At 43.6% G+C, this 23135-nt stretch overlaps 1 protein-coding gene across 1 annotated transcript in view; it reads right to left on the reverse strand.

Annotated features, from left to right (window-relative positions):
• The window catches only part of LOC134340887 (uncharacterized), an 87293-nt gene that overhangs the window by 54072 nt on the left and 10086 nt on the right, over window positions 1-23135 (reverse strand). The window contains exons 5-11 of the mRNA XM_063038460.1: window positions 19390-19582; window positions 18675-18814; window positions 16978-17112; window positions 15800-16011; window positions 9237-9394; window positions 6549-6767; window positions 3192-3509 (exon numbers count right to left, since the gene is read on the reverse strand). Of these exons, the coding sequence (XP_062894530.1) occupies window positions 3192-3509; window positions 6549-6767; window positions 9237-9394; window positions 15800-16011; window positions 16978-17112; window positions 18675-18814; window positions 19390-19582 (1375 nt within the window). The remainder of the gene's footprint in view (window positions 1-3191; window positions 3510-6548; window positions 6768-9236; window positions 9395-15799; window positions 16012-16977; window positions 17113-18674; window positions 18815-19389; window positions 19583-23135) is intronic.

Below are 23135 nucleotides of genomic sequence, written 5' to 3' on the forward strand. Positions count from 1 at the left end.
TGGAGGCCTGTGACTAGTGGTGTGCCTCAGGGATCTGTGCTGGGACCATTGTTGTTTGTTGTCTATATCAATGATCTAGATAATAATGTGGTAAATTGGATCAGCAAGTTTGCTGATGACACTAAGATTGGAGGTGTTGTGGACAGTGAGGAAGGCTTTCAAAGCTTGCTGAGGGATCTGGACCAACTGGAAAAATGGGCCAGAAAATGGCAGATGGAATTTAATGCAGACAAGTGTGAGGTGTTGCATTTTGGAAGGACAAATCAAGGTAGGACATACACAGTAAATGGTAGGGCACTGAGGAGTGTGGAGGAACAAAGAGATCTGGGAGTTCAGATACATAATTCCCTGAAAGTGGCGTCACAGGTAGACAGGGTTGTAAAGAAGGCTTTTGGTATCCAGGCATTCATAAATCAAAGTATTGAGAATAGGAGTTGGGATGTTATGGGGAGGTTGTATAGGGCATTGGTGAGGCCAAATTTGGAGTATTGTGTATAGTTCTGGTCACCTAACTATAGGAAGGATATCAGTAAGATTGAAAGAGTACAGAGAAGATTTACTAGGATGTTGCCGGGTCTTCAGGAGTTGAGTTACAGGGAAAGATTGAACAGGTTAGGACGTTATTCCTTGGAGCATAGAAGAATGAGGGGAGATTTGATGGAGGTTTACAAAATTATGAGGGGTATAAACAGAGTAAATGTGAATAGGCTCTTTCCACTTAGATTAGGAAAGATAAATACGAGAGGACATGGCTTTAGGGTGAAAGGGGAAAGGTTTAGGGGGAACATTAGGGGGAACTTCTTCACTCAGAGAGTGGTGGGAGTATGGAACAAGCTGCCATCTGACGTGGTAAGTGCGGGCTCACTCCTAATTTTTAAGAATACATTGGATGGGTACATGGATGTGGGAGGTCTGGAGGATTATGGACTGGGTGCAGGTCAATGGGACTAGCGGAATAAAGTTTCGGCACAGACTAGAAGGGCCGAATAGCCTGTTTTCTGTGCTGTAGTGCAGGGGTTCCCAACCTTTTTTGCACTGCGGACCGGTTTAATATTGACAATATTCTTGCGGACTGGCCGACCCCGGGGTCGGGGGGGGGTAGGGTTGCCAACAGACAAGAGTAGCGGTCAAAATGTTGTGTTTACCCCGAGAAAGACTACAATGACCATGAAGCCTTGCGCAGGCACCAGTGCGCATGCGTGTACCTGCCGATTTTTTTCCCCTGCAAATCGTTTTTGGCGGTTCTGTTCGGGGGGGGGGGTTGTTAATCACGACTGGAATATAGGTGATAGTGGCTAATACACTCAATTTCATTTCTAAAAGGGTTTATCTAACGAATTTAATATTAAACACATAGCGCATATTTTCCTCGCATGAATATGGTGATAAGTCAATTATCAGGGGAGGACAGGGGAGCTTGAAGTAAGTGTTGAACGAACTTCCAGTAGAAGTGGTAGAGGCAGGTTCGATATTATCATTTACAGAAACATTGGATAGGTATATGGACAGGAAAGGAATGGAGGGTTATGGGCTGAGTGCAGGTCAGTGGGACTAGGTGAGAGTAAGAGTTCGGCATGGATTAGAAGGGCAGAGATGGCCTGTTTCCGTGCTATAATTGTTATATGGTTATACAAGTCACTTATAAGTCAATAGCATCATAACATTTGAAGTAATGTTTGGATATTAAACACACAGCACATATTTTCCCCGTATCAACATATAAAATCATTGCAACACACCAATATCGCTGAATCAGTGGGAGCCCTGGGCTTGATTCCCTGCAACGAGACGGTCCTATCGAGGGGTGATGGGAGACAGCGATACTCGAATGGGTTCCTTATGTCCAGTCTATTCCGCAATTTAGTTTTCGCTGCATTCATTGCAGAGATATGTTGGAAATGGAAGCAACGTTTTCAGTGCTTTCGTGACTATTTCAGGATTTTTAGCCTTGACTTTGATCCAGGATGCCAGCAGAGATGTTATGTCAAACATACTTTTCAGCCCGCCGTCATTTGCAAGCTTGAGGAGTTGATCTTCTCCCCGCGCTGACGTGGATGACGCGTGGGTAATGACCTCACGTGCGTAATGACTTCACGTGCGTTCAAGCTCAACAGTGGCGTGACAGGGAATGAGGAAAGGTGCAGCTGACTCCTATCGCCAAATCATATCGTTTCCTCGCGGCCTGGTAGCACATGCTTTGCGGCCCAGTGGTTGGGGACCGCTGCTGTAGTGTTCTATAGTTCTACGTGCTACAAGTTCGTCTGCCTTAGTCCGTATACTGCACACATTCAAAATAACACCTTAAGTCTTGTATTCACTCTTTTTGATTTTGTCTGCCTTTCACATTGAAACTCATCCTGTTGACTGCCATTTTGCCCCATCAACAGCCTCTCCTCACTACACATTGCCTCTGTTTGTAAACCAGCTACCTCATCCTCAGCATGATTAGGTTCAGGTGCAACCTGTCCCTTTGTACAGGTCATACCTCCCCCAAAAGAGATCCCAATGATCCAGAAATCTGAAATGCTGCTCCCTGAACTTGTTCCTCAGCCATGCATTCACCTGTCAAATCATCCTATTCTTACCCTCACTGGATTGTGGCACAGGAAGCAATCCAGAGATTACTACCCCGGAGGTCCTGCTTTTCAGCTTTCTACCTAGCTCCCTAAAATCTCTCTTCAGGACCTATCCTACCTGTCTGCCTGCACTACACGTTCTCTATAACTGTAAAGCTGTATTCTGCACTGTCCTGACGAAGGGTCTCGGCCGGAAACGTCGACTGTACCTCTTCCTAGAGATGCTGCCTGGCCTGCTGCGTTCACCAGCAACTTTGATGTGTGTTGCTTGAATTTCCAGCATCTGCAGAATTCCTGTTGTTTGCTGTATGGAAAACAATGACTTTCTCTGTAGTGTAATCCATGTGATTACAATTTACCAGTGACTCTGCGATGGAAACAGCTTTGCCTGTGTGGGCTGTATCCACCGCCTTCTGTAGACTTTTCCATTGGTGCTTCTGTACCTGGTTGCAATGCAACCAGTTAGGATAATCTGCACTATGCCCTGTGCAACATCCACCTTCTTTGTCATCTATTGTCTCCCTCAAATCTTCTGGTGTGAGTTACCACACTTTGAGACACAACTGTGCATTTACTACTGTTGCTATCCACATCTAATAGGACCATTATGTTTACCTGTTGTGGTGTTCAGACCAACCCCTATGATGGGTACCATCTGACCAGTCTTCTTGCAGACCATTGGAGCACCCAGTTCAATTGGTGCCAACATTCTTGTGATCGGGCTGATATAGGTTCCCCCTAGAGGATGGACCAAGCCAGTCTGCAGGTGAATAGTCATGGCTATGACCGGCACTCTAATTCCCGTCTCTGGATCTGGCATCGGTTCTCCCAATTTCACATCACTCTGATGTAGCTTCTGTGGGAGACTGGCCTCTGGACACAGTGGGTACGGTACATATGGAATCAAATTCTCCTCACTCTGGTAAACCACACCTAAGAATTGAAGAACAAAAGGTAAGACCATAAGACTATTAATCCATAAGACATGGGAGCAGACTTTGGCCATTCGGCCCATTATTGAGGCCTATCAGAAGTGATTTATCATCCCTCTCAACCCCATTCATCTGCCTTCTTCTTACAACCTTTGACATCCCAATAATCAAAAACCTATCAGACTCTGCTTTAACAGAGACATACACTGAGTGGCCACTTTATTAGGTACACCTGTACATCTGCTCCTTAATGCAAATATCTAAACAGCCAATCACATGGCAGCACTTTAATGCATATCTGCACATGCAGACATGGTCAAGAGGTTGAGTTGTTGTTCAGACCAAACATCAGAATGGGGAAGAGATGTGATCTAAGTGACTTTGACTGTGGAATGATTGTTGTTGCTAGATGGGGTGGTTCGAATATCTCAGGAACTGCTGATCTGTTGGGATTTTCACACACAACCATCTAGAGTTTACAGAGAATGGTGTGAAAAACAAAATAAAAACATCTAGTGAGCAGCAGTTATATGGGTGAAAACACCTTGTTAATGAGAGAGGTCAGAGGAGAATGGCCAGACTGGTTCAAGCTGACAGGAAGGTGACATTAACTCAAATAACCACACGTTACAACAGTGGTGTGCAGAAGACTGTTGCTTGATAGGTTGTTGGTAGAAGATTTTGAAACTAACTTTCAAAAACAAATCGAATGGAGGGATGCATTTTCAGGATCACCTAGAAAGGACATGGCATGAGTAAACTGGTTATCTCTCTCTCAAAGAGCTAGCATCATGATGGTGGACTGAATGGCATCCTTCTATGCCATGTTATTTTACGATCCTAGGACAAGCTTATGGTTATATCCTCCATCTGGTTGGTGGTGAAAACCCATTCCCATCACTTGTCAGTTGTATTGTTAACCTGCTGGTTAAGTTATTAGAATTGATAGGCCTGGGCCAATGGCCTGGAACCATGTGTCTCAATCCTTACATGGTAGATAGGGAACTTAAATTGAAAAAATGGAATCTGAAATAAACTATTAAGCTTAATAACAAACCACAAGATTATTGTAAGATCTCACTAGGTTCAGAGGAAGAAATGTGATGTCTTTACCTGGGGTGCTGGAGGTTGGATCTACACCAAACTCCACACCCTCCATTATATTTAAATCTTTAAACATAGGAACATAGAAAACCTACAGCACAATACAGGCCCTTCGGCTCACAATGCTGTGCAGAACATGTCTTTACCTTAGAAATTACCTAGGGTTACCCATACCCCCCTATTTTTCTGAGCTCCATGTACCTATCCAGGAGTCTTTTAAAGGACCCTATTGTATCCGCCTCCACCATCGTCGTCGGCAGCCCATTCCACACATTCAACACTCTCTGCGTAAAAAACTTACCCTTGACATGTCCTCTGTACCTACTTCCAAGCACCTTAAAACTGTGTCCTCTTGTGTTAGCCATTTCAGCCCTGGGAAAAAGCCTCTGACTATCCACACGATCAGTGCCTCTCATTATCTTATACACCTCTATCAGGTCACCTCTCGTCCTCCGTTGTTCCAAGGAAAAAAGGACGATTTCACTCAGCCTATTGTCATAAGGCACACCACTGGTCACTGACCTCCATGCAGAATATGACCAGTCTGCAACGACTCTTTGCCTTCTGTGAGCAAGCCAGTTCTGGATCCACAAAGCAAGATCCTCTTGGATCCCATGCCTCCTTACTTTCTCAATAAGCCTTGCATGGGGTACCTTATCAAATGCCTTGCTGAAATCCATATAAACTACATCTACTGCTCTACCTTCATCAATGTGTTTAGTCACATCCTCAAAAAATTCAATCAGGCTCGTAAGGCATGACCTGCCTTTGACAAAGCCATGCTGACTATTTCTAATCATATTATGCCTCTCTAAATGTTCATAAATCCTGCCTCTCAGGATCTTCTCCATCAACTTACCAACCACTGAAGTAAGACTCATTGGTCTATAATTTCCTGGGCTATCTCTACTCCCTTTCTTGAATAATGGAACAACATCTGCAACCCTCCAATCCTCCAGAACCTCCCCCGTCCCCACTGATGATGCAAAGATCATTGTCAGAGGCTTAGCAATCTCCTTCCTCTCCTCCCACAGTAGACTGGGGTACATCTCCTCCGGTCCCAGTGACTTATCCAACTTGATGCTTTCCAAAAGCTTCAGCACGTCCTCTTTCTTATTATCTATATGCTCAAGCTTTTCAATCCACTGCAAATCATCACTACAATCGCCAAGATCCTTTTCCATAGTGAATACTGAAGCAAAGTATTTATTAAGTACCTCTGCTATTTCCTTCGGTTCCATACACACTTTTCCACTGTCACACTTGATTGGTCCTATTCTCTCACATCTTATCCTCTTGCTCTTCACATACTTGTAGAATGCCTTGGGGTTTTCCTTAATCCTGTCCACCAAGGCCTTCTCGTGGCCCCTTCTGGCTCTCCTAATTTCATTCTTAAGCTCCTTCCTGCTAGCCTTATAATCTTCTAGATTTCTATCATTACCTATTTTTTTGAACCCTTCGTCAACTTTTCTTTTCTTCTTGACTAGATTTTCAACAGCCTTTGTACATCATGGTTCCTATACCCTACCATCCTTTCCCTGTCTCATTGGAATGTACCTATGCAGAACTCCGTGCAAATATCCCCTGAACATTTGCCACATTTCTTCTGTACATTTCCCTGAGAACATCTGTTCCCAATTTATGCTTCCAAGTTCCTGCCTGATAGCCTCATATATCCTCTTACTCCAATTAAACGCTTACTTCACTCTGGAACTGCCCTTGCAAGCAACTCATCTCTGGGATAGTTGGGAACAGGTGACAATCATCATACTTTCAATGATAAATATTCTATTGGCTAATATTCCATTACATAATATAGAGCTAAACATAAATCCTTGCTGGTGGTTCACAGTGTGATTTGCTGTGCTAACAGCCTTTGAGATGCATTTTCTTTTCAAAGTTTGACGATTGTTTTCTTTTGCTTCAGGGAACTGACCTGTTGCCAAGTCTGTGACAGGAAGGAGACAGGACCTCATGGTGTCATAACACACGTTACCAGCCATGGGGAGCACTCGTCCAGTCTGAGGGTGAAGGAAGAAGCTGTCGGGCACAGGCATGGTGTATTTATTGTCTAAAAGCATAACAACGTCAGGACTTGGAGTGAGCAGCCCCGTCAGCTGATCCACCTGGAGGAGTCCATGGTCTATATCAGCTCCTGTTACAGTAAGTCATAGTTTCAAAAACAGTTAATCCACTCAGTGGCCACTTTATTAGGTACACCTGTACACCTGCTCGTTAATGCAAATATCGAATCAGCCAATCATGTGGCAGCAACTCAATGCAATAAAAGCATGCAGACATGGTCAAGAGGTTCAGTTTTGTTCAGACCAAACATTAGAATGGGCAAGAAATATGATCTAAGTGATTAACTGATTGACTGATTGTTGGTGCCAGATGAGGTGGTTTGAGTATCTCAGGAATTCCTGATTTCGTGGGATTTTCACATCCAACAGTAGCTTAAGTTTACAGAGAATAGTGCAAAAAACAAAAACAAAACAAAAAAAAAATCCAGTGAGTAGCAGTTCTTTGGGGGCAAAAGTGCCCTGTAAATGAGAGAGGTTAGAGGAGAATGATTAGACTAGTTTAGGATGACAGTAACTGAAGCGACCAGAGACACTACAACAGTGGTGTGCAGAAGAGCAGCTCTGAATGTACAACACGTTGAACTTTGAAGTGGATGGGCTACAGCAGCAGCCGATCGCGAACATATAGAAATACACTTCTATACCTAATAAAGTGGCTACTGAGTGTAATTTCATCAGCACTATATCCTGGTGGACAGGAAGTTTGTGGCAGAGATGGAATTGGAAGGGCAGCAGTGGGATAGAACTTTGGGGAACGGTGGTCTGGAGGGAGGTGGGGCGAGAAGAGAAGTATGAGGAATAACAGAGATGCAAGAGTGGGCTCTATTAACCATTGCAAAAGGGGAGACATTCTTCTCAACAAAGGAAAAATTGAGATGTCCTGGAACGGAAGACCTTATCTGGAGGGAGGAGAAGATGATGGCACAATGCAGCTCACAGCGGCCACTCTGGTGGTGATGTTCGTTATTTGTCAAGTAGGGTGCTGTGCACAATCCTGATTTGATGGAGGTGGACGTGAGAGAACGGAGGAACATCTGGTGAAACTTCTGAAATACCTGCTTCGCTGCTGCTGCTGTGTGGTCCAGAATTTGCAGAGAAGGCCCCCGAGTCCTTGGCTTTGCTTGTTGCTCGGCGGCTGGGGCGGGGTCGAAGTGCTCGGCAGAGGATAGTGCTCGGAGGGGCTGGTTGGGGGCTTGAAGTTTTTGGATGGACTCAGTCCGCTGCAGTCGGGTGCTTCCAATGGTGCTGGAAGTTGGCGGCGCTTGGAGGTTCATGGCGGGGAGAGTTCCTCCCTTCTACCATCTGCGTGAGATGATGAGTCTATCGGGACTTTGAGACTTTTTTTTACTGTGCCCATGGTCTGCTCTTTATCAAATTACGGTATTGCTTTGCACTGTTGTAACTATATGTTATAATTATGTGGTTTTGTCAGTTTTAGTCTTGGTTTGGCCTGTGTTTTCTTGTGATATAATTCTGGAGGAACGTTGTATCATTTTTTAACGCATGCATTTCTAAATGACAATAAACGAGGACTGAGTGTCCTCATAATCTAATCTAATCTTGAAATCAGAACAAGAAGGTGATGGGAAAGTGGGTTACAAGGAGTTTGTACTCCACTGTGACCTCAGTGCATAATGTGACTTAAGTCATGCATTGAACTCTACTTCTGAAAGATAGTTCAACTGACTACAGGAAAGTTAACTTCATTTTTGTCGTCAACTTGGATTAAAGGCCCTTTGCAATTCTCCTTCATTCAAAGCATATCAGGTGAGAACAGAATACAAATACAACAGCCTGTTCCACAATGTAGATCCAGGTGTTCGGTTTGCTATCATCCCTGCAGTAGTACACAGTTTTGTCAAAATGAACTTCTGGATGCAAAACTGAGGTATGTTAACCCTGTATCAAGCTGGCTAAATTGGTAATTGCTAAATAGTGTATTATTGTCACTCGTATGGAGTTACTGTAAAGTGAAAAGTTGTTGTTTGCCTTCCAGACATACCCTTCCACACATAAGAACAATTAAGCATTAAAATGGTAAAAAAACAATATAAACACAAGAGATTCTGCAGATGCTGGAAATCTTGAGCAACACACACAAAATGCTGGAGGAACTCGGCAAGTCAGGTAACATCAAGGAGGCATATAAACAGTCGATGTTTTGGGCTGAGATCCTTCATCAGGACTGGAAAGGAAGGGGGCAGAATCCAGAACCATGATGCATGTGTGATGTCAAATACAATGCTACAGTTACAGGGCAGGAGTGGTGCAGGTGCGAGAAACAGGACAAAGTAGGTAAAGCGATTAAGAGTTCATCTTTAGTGTGTAAGAGGTCTCTTTGAGAGTCTCATAACAGTGGTGTGGAAGCTGTTACAATTAGTATATTGCATTCAATTCCAGTAATCTCACTTTGGGGAGATGTGGAGAGCAGGTGAATGGGACCGATGGGATTGCTTTGATGTGGGCTGGCATTGATTTGCTGGATTGAATGGCTTCCATCTGCATTATTAGTTCCATGATTCTGATAGAAATTTTCTTACCAATTAATTCCTCTTTGGAGAGAACTTTCAAAGTCTCCTTTTCCACAAGTTGGGCTCCCATTCCTTTCCCCAGCACAGACCAGACACTCAGTCGCTCACACTCCTTTGCGATGGCATCCGACATTTGTAATAATAATGCCTCAACCTGTTCTGAATCTCTGAGAGAGAACATCAGAGTAAGTTGGAAATGCAAGATCATATTTGCTTCTGTTTTTTTCATATTCTATTCTCCTTAGTAAAGTGAGGACCGTGAATATGAAGGCTAGAATGCTTCCACTTTAGGTTTTAAGTGTGGGTCTCCTCCTGGTAAATCTGCCCAGTACAGAATGAAGATCCCTGACTCACATTCCTCAATCTCCAATATATTCCAATATCACATCTCAGAAAAGCACCAGTAGGACAATTTGTTACTGACAAACTGTACAGAATGAACATCTATGTCACAGTGCCAATCAGTGCTGATTTATAAAGGGCAGGGCAATGGCACAGGTAGGAAAGGCACTACCTCACAGTTGCTGTTCAGTCCTGACCTCAGAGACTATACGTGTGGAGCTATGGAAATTGTGATAAGACAAGGGTTAACATAACGTCCAGGTAAGGATAGACTGCAGACAGCCCAGGCACGCAAGGTCTTTGATGAGCATAACTTCTCTTTGCATAGTAGGTTACCGGAACCGTTTCACTTACTAGAGCCAAGTGTGTAACAGAAGGATGTGAAACACACACACCACCTGTGCTTTACTAAATTCAAAGTACCATCAGTTGTCAGCTTTACCACCTGTACTGTGGATGGCGATTGATCTCGGAAGTAAGGAATGTGAACATACACTAGACAATGGGGTGACCTGTTGGGGCACCCTTTGAGAGAAGGGTAGTGCAGTCTGATGTGACCAGAATGAACACTAAATTTTCCTGAATGCTAATGGTATCGTTTTGCTTTGGAAACTGAAGTAGAAAACCTCAGTTTATTAAAGAAGAACGACACATAACCAAGCAAATATAGATGCTCCTCATTTAACGAAGGGCACCTTTGATGGCATCATTTCTGGTTTATCTGCCACCCTTGTGCCTCTCGTTGTCATTCTGGAGACGTGCAGCCCTTTCATCCCCTGTCTCTTCATCTCTTCTGCTGTTTGTTGTTTGTCTCTGATCCTGGAGACGTGCATGCCTCTCCTCCTCTGTCTCTTCTTCTCTCATCTTTTTTTGTCTTGACTCTTTGATCCTGGAGTCGTGCGGCCCTGGCCTCATCCGATTTTTGTTCTTTCCCTCTCCTTGCCACTTCCCGACGATGTTTGGAGTTATCTCTTGACCATAATGTCTCCCTCCCCTTTCCGTGCGGCATAATTAGGCTGACCATTTTTACCCTAATGCTGGATAGAAGATACGAAGCACTAACACCAAAGGAGCTTACCCGGGGGAAACGACAGTGGCTGTGCCTCCGGCACAGAGTCCAGCCCTGTAGCTCAGAAGGGTAGGGAAAGGAAGAGGAGGGCAGTTGTGATAGGGGACTCGATAGTAAGGGGGTCAGATAGGCGATTCTGTGGGCGCAGTCCGGAGACCTGGGCGGTAGCTTGCCTCCCTGGTGCCAGGGTCCGGGATATTTCTGATCGTGTCCAAGATATCCTGAAGTGGGAGGGTGAGGAGCCAGAGGTCGTGGTACATATAGGTACCAATGACATAGGTAGGAAAAGGGAAGAGGTCCTGAAAGGAGAATATAGGGAGTTAGGAAGGGAGTTGAGAAACAGGACCGCAAAGGTAGTAATCTCGGGATTACTGCCTGTGCCACGCGACAGTGAGAGTAGGAATGCGATGAGGTGGAGGATAAATGCGTGGCTGAGGGATTGGAGCAGGGGGCAGGGATTCAAGTTTTTGGATCATTGGGACCTCTTTTGGCGCAGGCGTGACCTGTACAGAAAGGACGGGTTACACTTGAATCCTAGGGGGACCAATATCCTGGCAGGGAGATTAGCGAGGGCTACTGAGGTGACTTTAAACTAGAATGGTTGGGGGGTGGGAATCAAATTAAAGAGGCTAGGCGAGAGGAAGTTAGTTCACAACAGGGGGATGGGAACCAGTGCAGAGAGACAGAGGGGTGTAAAGTGAGGGTAGAAGCAAAAAGTACTAAGGAGAAAAGTAAAAGTGGCAGGCCGACAAATCCAGGGCAAGCATTAAAAAGGGCCACTTTTCAACATAATTGTATAAGGGCTAAGAGAGTTGTAAAAGAGCGCCTGAAGGCTTTGTGTGTCAATGCAAGGAGCATTCGTAATAAGGTGGATGAATTGAAAGTGCAGATTGTTATTAATGATTATGATATAGTTGGGATCACAGAGACATGGCTCCAGGGTGACCAAGGATGGGAGCTCAACGTTCAGGGATATTCAATATTCAGGAGGGATAGACATGAAGGAAGGGGAGGTGGGGTGGCGTTGCTGGTTAAAGAAGAGATTAACGCAATAGAAAGGAAGGACATAAGCCGGGAAGATGTGGAATCGATATGGGTAGAGCTGCGTAACACTAAGGGGCAGAAGACGCTGGTGAGAGTTGTGTACAGGCCACCTAACAGTAGTAGTGAGGTCAGAGATGGTATTAAACAGGAAATTAGAAATGTGTGCAATAAAGGAACAGCAGTTATAATGGGTGACTTCAATCTACATGTAGATTGGGTGAACCAAATTGGTAAAGGTGCTGAGGAAGAGGATTTCTTGGAATGTATGCGGGATGGTTTTTTGAACCAACATGTCGAGGAACCAACTAGAGAGCAGGCTATTCTGGACTGGGTTTTGAGCAATGAGGAAGGGTTAATTAGCAATCTTGTCGTGAGAGGCCCCTTGGGTAAGAGTGACCATAATATGGTGGAATTCTTCATTAAGATGGAGAGTGACATAGTTAATTCAGAAACAAAGGTTCTGAACTTAAAGAGGGGTAACTTTGAAGGTATGAGACGTGAATTAGCTAAGATAGACTGGCAAATGACACTTACAGGATTGACGGTGAATATGCAATGGCAAGCATTTAAAGGTTGCATGGATGAACTACAACAATTGTTCATCCCAGTTTGGCAAAAGAATAAATCAAGGAAGGTAGTGCACCCGTGGCTGACAAGAGAAATTAGGGATAGTATCAATTCCAAAGAAGAAGCATACAAATTAGCCAGAGAAAGTGGCTCACCTGAGGACTGGGAGAAATTCAGAGTTCAGCAGAGGAGGACAAAGGGCTTAATTAGGAAGGGGAAAAAAGATTATGAGAGAAAACTGGCAAGGAACATAAAAACTGACTGTAAAAGCTTTTATAGATATGTAAAAAGGAAAAGACTGGTAAAGACAAATGTAGGTCCCCTACAGACAGAAACAGGTGAATTGATTATGGGGAGCAAGGACATGGCAGATCAATTGAATAATTACTTTGGTTCTGTCTTCACTAAGGAGGACATAAATAATCTTCCAGAAATAGTAGGGGACAGAGGGTCCAGTGAGATGGAGGAACTGAGCGAAATACATGTTAGTAGGGAAGTGGTGTTAGGTAAATTGAAGGGATTGAAGGCAGATAAATCCCCAGGGCCAGATGGTCTGCATCCCAGAGTGCTTAAGGAAGTAGCCCAAGAAATAGTGGATGCATTAGTGATAATTTTTCAAAACTCGTTAGATTCTGGACTAGTTCCTGAGGATTGGAGGGTGGCTAATGTAACCCCACTTTTTAAAAAAGGAGGGAGAGAGAAACCGGGGAATTATAGACCGGTTAGCCTAACGTCGGTGGTGGGGAAACTGCTGGAGTCAGTTATCAAAGATGTGATAACAGCACATTTGGAAAGCGGTGAAATCATCGGACAAAGTCAGCATGGATTTGTGAAAGGAAAATCATGTCTGACGAGTCTCATAGAATTTTTTGAGAATGTAACTAGTAGAGTGGATAGGGGAGAACCAGTGGATGTGGTATATTTGGATTTTCAAAAGGCTTTTGACAAGGTCCCACACAGGAGATTAGTGTGCAAACTTAAAGCACACGGTATTAGGGGTAAGGTATTGATGTGGATGGAGAATTGGTTAGCAGACAGGAAGCAAAGAGTGGGAATAAACGGGACCTTTTCAGAATGGCAGGCGGTGACTAGTGGGGTACCGCAAGGCTCAGTGCTGGGACCCCAGTTGTTTACAATATATATTAATGACTTGGATGAGGGAATTAAATGCAGCATCTCCAAGTTTGCGGATGACATGAAGCTGGGTGGCAGTGTTAGCTGTGAGGAGGATGCTAAGAGGATGCAGAGTGACTTGGATAGGTTGGGTGAGTGGGCAAATTCATGGCAGATGCAATTTAATGTGGATAAATGTGAAGTTATCCACTTTGGTGGCAAAAATAGGAAAACAGATTATTATCTGAATGGTGGCCGATTAGGAAAAGGGGAGGTGCAACGAGACCTGGGTGTCACTATACACCAGTCATTGAAAGTGGGCATGCAGGTACAGCAGGCGGTGAAAAAGGCGAATGGTATGCTGGCATTTATAGCGAGAGGATTCGAGTACAGGAGCAGGGAGGTACTACTGCAGTTGTACAAGGCCTTGGTGAGACCACACCTGGAGTATTGTGTGCAGGTTTGGTTCCCTAATCTGAGGAAAGACATGCTTGCCATAGAGGGAGTACAAAGAAGGTTCACCAGATTGATTCCTGGGATGGCAGGACTTTCATATGAAGAAAGACTGGATGAACTGGGCTTGTACTCATTGGAATTTAGAAGATTGAGGGGAATCTGATTGAAATGTATAAAATCCTAAAGGGATTGGACAGGCTAGATGCAGGAAGATTGTTCCCGATGTTGGGGAAGTCCAGAACGAGAAGTCACGGTTTGAGGATAAAGGCGAAGCCTTTTAGGACTGAGATTAGGAAAAACTTCTTCACGCAGAGAGTGGTGAATCTGTGGAATTCTCTGCCACAGGAAACAGTTGAGGCCAGTTCATTGGCTATATCTAAGAGGGAGTTAGATATGGCCCTTGTGGCTACGGGGATCAGGGGGTATGGAGGGAAGGCTGGTGCAGGGTTCTGAGTTGGATGATCAGCCATGATCATAATAAGTGGTGGTGCAGGCTCGAAGGGCCGAATGGCCTACTCCTGCACTTATTTTCTATGTTTCTATTATTCTTGATGATGTGGTTGGTGCTCTCCTAAATGGACGTGATATAGTCACTGCTGTCTTTTGCCTGCAGCAAAGGGTTTTATGGGTGTCTCGAAGTACGTCATTACAATGAGATTTAATTGTCTCTTATTGATGGGTGGCAGTTAGATCTGTCCCAATCCTGCACATGCTGATGGCGATTAGCAAAATGTGACCCCTCGAAATAGAGCTGTCCTGCCCTTTTGCTCCGGTAGGTGTCGCTGCTGAGGCTGGCCGTGCGCATGCGTCGGGCTGTCGTGTCCCGATGTCCATGATGGCTGATCGAGTCTCGGGTGAAAAGCAGTTTGTCGATTTGGCGAATGAGCAATTTTATACACATATATATAACCCTGAACCTTGCCTGCATTCTGCAAGTTAGCACATTTTAATTCGATTTAGCCAAAAAAAAGTGCCGCTGTAATGCAGCGTTAGCACTAATTGGAGGTCACAGACAGACGGACAGAGCATGAGAGTTTTAGTAGTATATAGATAGCTTACCAAATGGTAAATAACTGCAGCTGCCAGTCAATTCTGTATAAAACACAGATTTCTCTGTTCAAATGTCAGAGCAGTTTGGTGACAGGGGCCATAGTGTTCTCCTTGTGCACGAGTAAGTGAAGTGTGATTGAGGAATGAGTGCAGTTAATTGGTGACAACAATGTGGCAGTTACATGGAACATGCTGTCTGGGGAGATGTTGGAAGCAGTTACGGCAGCAATGGTTAAGAGGCACTTAGGCATGAATAGGCAGAGAAATGGCCGGATACAGACCCTGAGCAGGTAGTTGGGGTTGTTTTAAATGGACATCATTATGATACAAGTAAATAGTGATTGAGGAATGAGTGTGAGTTTTCAGAGTTCTGTTAATCGGTGACAACAGACCTTGCACATTCTCCCTGTGCTCTGCATGTGCTGCTTCCTTGTCTTCTGTCCATTTCCCTCCACAGATGCTGCCTGACCTACTGAGTTCCTCCAGTGCCTCAGCGTTGCTCCAGAACATGATAGTGTTCATCTTGAAATGAGCTGGCCAATTAGCATAAAGATGAGGAAGCATTTATTTGTACGGTGGGGAGTGTAAACTTGGAGCCCTCTCCTCCTGTAGGTGTTGGACTGGGGACAGGGTAGGGGTTGGGATGTTACATCAACTGAAACATCAAAGACTTGAATCAATGGACCTTTGGCAGTGGGGTTTATGGGACAAAGGTGGACTTGGGGCACAAAGCAGTTCAGATCTAAATGCCTTACAGAACAGTGAACAGTATCAAGGATATACGTGACCTACTGCTGTTCCTATCTTCCTGCCGTAAAGAATGAAAGTGAATGCTGGAAATATAGCACTAACATGGTGACCTTCAGACAAAAAGTGACAATAAACGCTTGTGTTACAGCTACTTCTTTGTACAAGAGTGAAAACTAAATACCGCTGATTGACTGGGCTGGTTTCCATTGCTGAGTTCTCCTCATGGTTCAGAGGTTCTTCCAATAATCTGACCGCTTCTCTCAGGGCTACACTGAAGGTGATGTGATGTTCCTCTCGATGGTTCCAGTCTGCCTGGAATAGTTGTTGCTGTTTGTCCAGGATTTCTTCAAGCTCCAGCCCAATGTCCTTCCGCCTCTTAATCTCCAGCCTTACCTGGAAACACAGTTTGGGATTGAATCGGAAATGGCTTCAATTCTATCCCTTCACTGGGTTGTGAATTTATATGTTTTTTTTTCTATTTTTCTGCAAATTAGTTTTCACTGTCTCCAGAGGGTGGTGGTATGGTTCAACAACTCTCGGTTATGTTTAGTTTAAAATTAATCCTGTTTGCACTGAGCAAGCTGGGAACATTTTCAGAAGCAAGTGGAGAGCAATCTGGGGACATGTTCTCCATGAGAAACTTCAATTGTTATGTTTTTCTCTGTGCTATACCAAGCTTGTTCCATTTCTATAGCAGGTCAGATTCCACTGAGCAGAATCAAAATAATAGTTGGAAAGACTGTTCTGATGAAAGGTCATTGATTTCAGCTTTAGCTTTGTTTGTCACGTACATCGAAACACACAGTGAAATGTGTCGTTTGCGTTAACAACCAACGCAAAGGTTATGGGGAGAAGGCAGGAGAATGAGGTTGAGGGGGATAATAAATCGGCCATGATGGAATGGGCGAGCAGACTCGATGGGCCGAATGGCCTAATTCCGCTCTTGCCTCATGCCTCATGTCCATAGGGGGATTTGAACTGAGGGAATAAATAAGCTCGGCCTGCATTTTGTATTCACAGATATTCACAAGTGTGTGGATATGGCGGCTGAGAAATGCAAGCCCTTGTCACCTGGATTAAAAATAGTCACATGTTGTATTGCACATTTCCCTCCACTACACTCCTATTTGTTTTAAGTGTTTATCTCCTCATTCAGTGTGAGGAATTTTTTCAACCATTTTCAGATCCATCCTTCTCAGACCTATATTATGGCTCACAATACAGTGATGGTTCCTCAGCTACATAATGCAGTATTTGGAATTAGTACACAAGAAGATTAATACAATTAATACACAACTCGGTTTTAACTCTCAAAGACTGCAATAACTTAAAAACAGTTAAGAAAATAAACTGTAGAACCTTGTAACACATCTTCTTATACACTTCCAGGTCAGCCTTTTTAATTACATGCTTTCCAACGAAGTTCGTTCTCTCCATCCAGTGTTCCCTGAGTGACTCAGTCACTTCAGTTATTTTTTGATACAACATCTTTACCTAAAAGGAACACATTTAGAAAATAATTTTAACTGCTTTTAACTGGTTTCAATTTTCTCCCTTCAGCACCTTAGATAGCCATTCACCTGAAGCTCAAGGTAGTGTTGTATCATAAGAGGGGTTATTAGTTTTGGAAGAGGCATTAAAGGAAGACTCCAATTGCTCTCTTGAGTGGATATAAAAGGATTCCTGTATTGCAGGGTGGAAGAGATGTCACCAGTGACTTGATCAATATTTATCCTACAATCAACATTACAACAGTAGATTATCCAGTCACAATTACATTGAACCTTGTGGAATCTTGCTGAGGAGATGTCAAGGGTAAGTTTTTTTACGCAGAGTTGTGAGTGTGTGGAATGGGCTGCTGGCGGCAGTGGTGGAGGCGGAAATGATAGGGTCTTTTAAGAGACTCCTGGATGGCTACATGGAGCTTAGAAAATAGAGGGCTATGGGTAAGCTTAGGTAGTTCTAAGGTAGGGACATGTTCGGCACAGTTTTGTGGGCCGAAGGGCCTGTATTGTGCTGTATGTTTTCTATGTTTTCATATTTTCCACATTACAAAGTGACCACACATTGATGGAAGGAAATACTTCGGGATATGATGAGGCCATAAAAGGTGTTATAAATACGGAATGATGTTTCACTTAAAAAAACTGCACTGGTGACCTGGAGGGTCCATCAGGTCAGACAAAATAATTTGTATCTCAATGATCACTATCAATAGACAACTTCTGTTGCTAGTGACTTTTAACCTTTCCTCTCATGGAGACTGTGGTCCTGATTACCTGTGTACACCATAGAATACAAGGAAAATGTCATTTAGTTGACCATTTTCTTTCTAAAGAGCAATCAATTTGCTCAATCTGTCTTGAGACACCTCAGAAGAGGTGGTCTTATTGGAATCTGAATGCCAAAGACCCAATCCAGCACATTATACATTGAAGCACTGAAGGAACAATGTGCACTCAGTGGCCACTTTATTAGGTACCCCTGTACACCTGCTCGTTTATGCAAGTATCTAATCAACCAATCATGTGGCAGCAACTCAATGCATAAAAGCATGCAGATATGGTCAAGAGGTGCAGATATGGCTAGACGGGGTGGTTTGGGTATTTCAGAAACTAGGATTTTCACACACAAATTTATAAGTTACAGAGAATGGTGCAAAAAAAACCAAAAAACATCCAGTAAGCAGCAGTTCTGTGGGTGAAAACACCTTGTTAATGAGAGAGGTCAGAGGAGAATGGCCAGACTGGTTCAAGCTGACAGGAAGGTGACAGTAACTCAAATAACCACACGTTACAACAGTGGTGTGCAGAAGAGCATCTCTGAATGCACAACATGTTAACCCTTGAAGTGGATGGGCTACAGCAGCAGGAGACCATGAACATACACTCAGTGGGCACTTTATTAGATACAGGAAGTAGCTAGTAAAATGGCCACTGTGTGTAAATCTGTGATAAAATAATATAAAATTACTTATCAAGAACATTTTGTGCTGGAAAAAGCAATGATATTTATTTAATTAAAAACTACTATGGAGGCTTTGTTTTGAGTCTTACCTCCTTCTTGTGTTGGCTTAATCTGACTGACACTGCCAACGATTGTTTCAGTAGAATTTGATAGAACGTGTTGGTATTAAACAATTCCAAATCAATCTGTTCATCATAATTCCCAAATTCTCTGTTTTTTGAGACAGAATCTAAAATAGAATAATTAGGTTTATTTTTCACAGAAACTGCAAAATTGAAGAAAAGTAAATCCTATAGATCATCACACCCACATATTGTGAGATCTTGCTGTGCATCATTTCAATACCAGCTTTTTTCATGAAAACAATTGGCCTTCTGGTGATTCAACAGATGTAATGGCCTTTCTTTACAAGTTTGCTTTCAACTTATAAATTAGCTGAAGACTTACTAGAAAAAAAAGCATGATATTAGATACTTGTAGTCCCAACAGATTGATACCACCCCAGTTACAGTACAAAGTCTTATCAAGCATTCCAGTGATTTGATGGGATTCGGGGCTCCTATCATTTCTGATTCTGTGGAGAAAATGCTGAGATACTCATTCAAGACAGAAATAGAAAATGCTGGAAATACTCAGCTGATCGGACAGCATCTGTGGAGATAGAAACAGAGGTAACATTTCAGGTCAGTGACCTCCTTCATTGGTAGGTCATTAGCCTGAAATACTGAAACCATTTCCTTCCAGCATGATTTGATTTTCTCTCAGGTTTACAGTGGCTGTAGTTTTATTTTTTTGATTTCTCACCTTCCTTTCTGCCTCCATTCTCATCCCTTTCCCCAGTTTGTTCTGCAAACTGCAGACTCCGGTGAGTCTTTTTCACAGCAATGATGGCAGCCTCTTTTGAGGAATAATCATCAAAGTTATATGCCTTCTGGAGGTGCTGGTACCTCGGAGTAACTATCACTTTCTTGGGCCAACTGCTCTTCCTGAAGAGGAGCTGAAGGTTTTGAATATAGGTTAATTCTTCCAGTCTTTAATATTGCTCCCTTTATCATTCCTTCCTCTCCAGAGACAGTCACTCACACTGAAACTCCACTCCACAGACAGGCACATTTGTTCAAAATTCAAAGTAAATTTATTATTAAAGTACATGTGTGTCACCATATACAACCCAGAAATTCATTTTCTTGCGGGCATTCACAGTAGAACAATGAAGTAAGATAGAATCAATGAAAAACTACATACAAAGACTGACAAACAACTAATGTCCAATAGACAACAAGCTTTGCAAATACAACAATTAAATAAATAAATAAATAAATAACACTGAGAACGTGAGTTGTGGCCCAATGTCTCACAAAAAAACTATGGGTTGATATTCCTCCCTGTTTGAAGGAGTTAGCACAGCAGTGTGGAGATTGGGACCCTGCTTTCTTGGCTTCTCATGAACGCAGAGGTGTCAAATCCCAGTCGCACAACCCCACCCCACCACTGACCTGGATAAGATCAGACGATGCCTTCACCACCTGTGAGTTCCAGGACTGAACCATAGGCACTGGTGTGCTTGTGGTTTGGTGTTTAGTCACTCAGTGCATCCGACCACTACAGGAAAGCCTTCGTTAAAATTCTGAGAAGTTTGAGTGAGCTAGGGCTTTTCCCTTTGTAGAGAAAGGGATGAGAAGTGACTTGACAGAGGTGTACAAGATGATAAGAGGCATAGATCGAGTGGACAGCCAGAGATTTTATCCCAAGGCAGAAATGGCTAATACAAGGGGGTATAACTTCAAGGTGATTGGAAGAAAGTATTGGAGATGTCAGAGGCAGGACTTTTGTTTTCACACAGAGAGTGGTGGGTGCCTGGAATGCACTGCCAGGGACAGTGGTAGTGGCAGATACTTTAGGGACATTTATGAGATTCTTACACAGGCACATGGACGAAAAGAAAATGGAGGGCTATGGGGAAGGAAATGGTTAGATCGATCTTGGAGCAGGTTAAAAGGTTGGTACAACATCATAGGCCGAAAGGCCTGTACTGTGCTATGTTAGTAGAGGCTGGTGCAGGACTTTCATTCCATCATTCGTGGATGATCTTCCACCATATTGTTTACATCCTGCATTCCTTGATTTAATTCCTGTAAGAGTCTAATAATCTCAGTGCTCAATATGCATAGAACAGAGCACGTAGGTTACCTCAGCACAATCCAGGGCCTTCGACCCGACGTTGTGCCGATCCTTTAACCTACTTGAAGATCAAACTAACCCTTCACTCCTACATAGCTCTCCAATTGTCTATCATCTATGTGTCTAGCTCAATGTAGTCAGTGAAGAAACATCCCCAGCTCTCTGAGGTGCAGAATTCCTAACATTCCTCATCTTTTCAGTAGCAATATTCTTCCTCATTTAGGTCATAATGGAAATGGGCCTTTCAGCTGACAAGCTGTGCTAGTTATTGTGTATCTCTTTATACAAATCCTACAGTAGTCCTGTTGTATTCCTCCACTTTCCCATCAACTCTGCCCAGGTTCTACCCCTCACCTACACACCAGGTTGTTAGTAAGCCTTCATGTCTGTGGGATGTGGGAGGAAACCAGGGCACTCGGAGTAAACCTAAGCAGTCACAGGGAAAATGTACAAACTCCACACAGTCAGTACTGTGGGGAAGGATTGAACTGGGAGACAGCAGTTCTGTGGCTCATGAGCGATCCTCTCTGTGTGGGATGGATAGGGTGAATGCATGCAGGCTTTTTTCCCTCACATTGGGTGAGACTAGAACTAGAAGTCATAGGTTAAGGGTGAAAGGTGAAATATTTAAGCGAACCTGAGGGGAAACTTCTGCACTCAGAGAATGGTGCAAGTATGGAACAAGCTGCCAGTGGAAGTGGTGGATGTAACATTTAACATTTAAGGGAAGTTTGGATAAGTACATGGATGAGAGAGGTTCGGAGGGATCGATCTAACCCTTTGGTCTGGATGCAGATAAATGGGATTATGGAGAAGATCAGATCAGCGCAGACTAGATGGGCCAAAGGACCTGTTTCAGTGCTATAGTGCTCTATGACTCAGTTTGACAGTGTCTCTAGGCCTTAGATTCTCCAGCCAGTGTAACCTGCAGCTGAGTGTTTCTCTGTTAATCCCTGTGTGTCTCAATGGGATCAGCTCTCACTTTTCTGATACACTGTCAATATAGGCCCACCCTACTCATTCTCTCTTCATAGGACAGCCCTCACTCCTCAGACATCAATCTGCTACATTTTTGCTGGCCAACTACAATGTTTAAAGGCACTTACACAATGAAATGGAAAGGAAAGACGCAGACCATCGGGACCAGCTCAGCTAGGCAACTTGGTTGTCGTGGACAACTATGATAACTTTATCTCCAAAGTAAAAAATTATTTTTAGGTACAAATATGCAAACTGCACTTTGTAAACCAGGGCAGAGTCTTTTAGAAGCAGTAACAACAAAAGCAAGGATTGCTTATTTGATTCTAATTTCTTCGCAATAATAGGCAATGCATATTTTGTCAGTGTGTTTGCACAATGCCTCACCACCAATCCAGTTTTAATATTTGCTTCCAGTGCTGTTAGCCTGGAACTTGCGTGTTTCCCCGATGCACTGACTGCTCTGGGTTTTTCCGACATCCCAAAGACACGCTAATGGGTAAACTGGCCGCTGTAAATATCTCTAGTGTAGGTAAAAAGGGTGGGTGTGAGAGAGTAAATTGCAGGGTTATCAGGAAATAATAGTGAAAATGTAATTAAATCAGCCTTGATTAGCTGAATGATATTCTTTTGGGTGGTATTGTAGCATAGCGGTCAGCGTAACGCTTTACAGTGCCAGCAATTGTGGTTCAATTCCTGTCAGTGACTGCATGAAGTTTGTATGTTCTCCCGTGACTGCGTAGGTTAGGGTTCTCTGGGTCCTCTGGTTTCTTCCCACATTCCAAAGAGATATGCGTTAAGGTTAGTGAGCTGTGGACATGGAATGCTGGTGCCAGAAACATGGTGACACTTGCAGGCTGCCTCCAGCATGTCCTCAACGTCAACGACACATTTCATAGAAACATAGAAACATAGAAAATAGGTGCAGGAGTAGGCCATTCGGCCCTTCGAGCCTGCACCGCCATTTATTATGATCATGGCTGATCATCCAACTCAGAACCCAGCCTTCCCTCCATACCCCCTGACCCCTGTAGCCACAAGGGCCATATCTAACTTCCTTTTAAACATAGCTAATGAACTGGCCTCAACAGTTTGCTGTGGCAGAGAATTCCACAGATTCACCACTCTCTGTGTGAAGAAGTTTTTCCTAACCTCGGTCCTAAAAGGCTTCCCCTCTATCCTCAAACTGTGACCCCTCGTTCTAGACCTCCCCAACATCGGGAACAATCTTCCTGCATCTAGCCTGTCCAATCCCTTTAGGATCTTATACGTTTCAATCAGATCCCCCCTCAATCTTCTAAATTCCAACGAGTACAAGCCCAGTTCATCCAGTCTTTCTTCATATGAAAGACCTGCCATCCCAGGAATCAATCTGGTGAACCTTCTTTGTA

The sequence above is a fragment of the Mobula hypostoma genome, chromosome X2, assembly GCF_963921235.1.
Source record: "Mobula hypostoma chromosome X2, sMobHyp1.1, whole genome shotgun sequence".
NCBI classification, from domain to species: Eukaryota; Metazoa; Chordata; class Chondrichthyes; order Myliobatiformes; family Myliobatidae; genus Mobula; species Mobula hypostoma.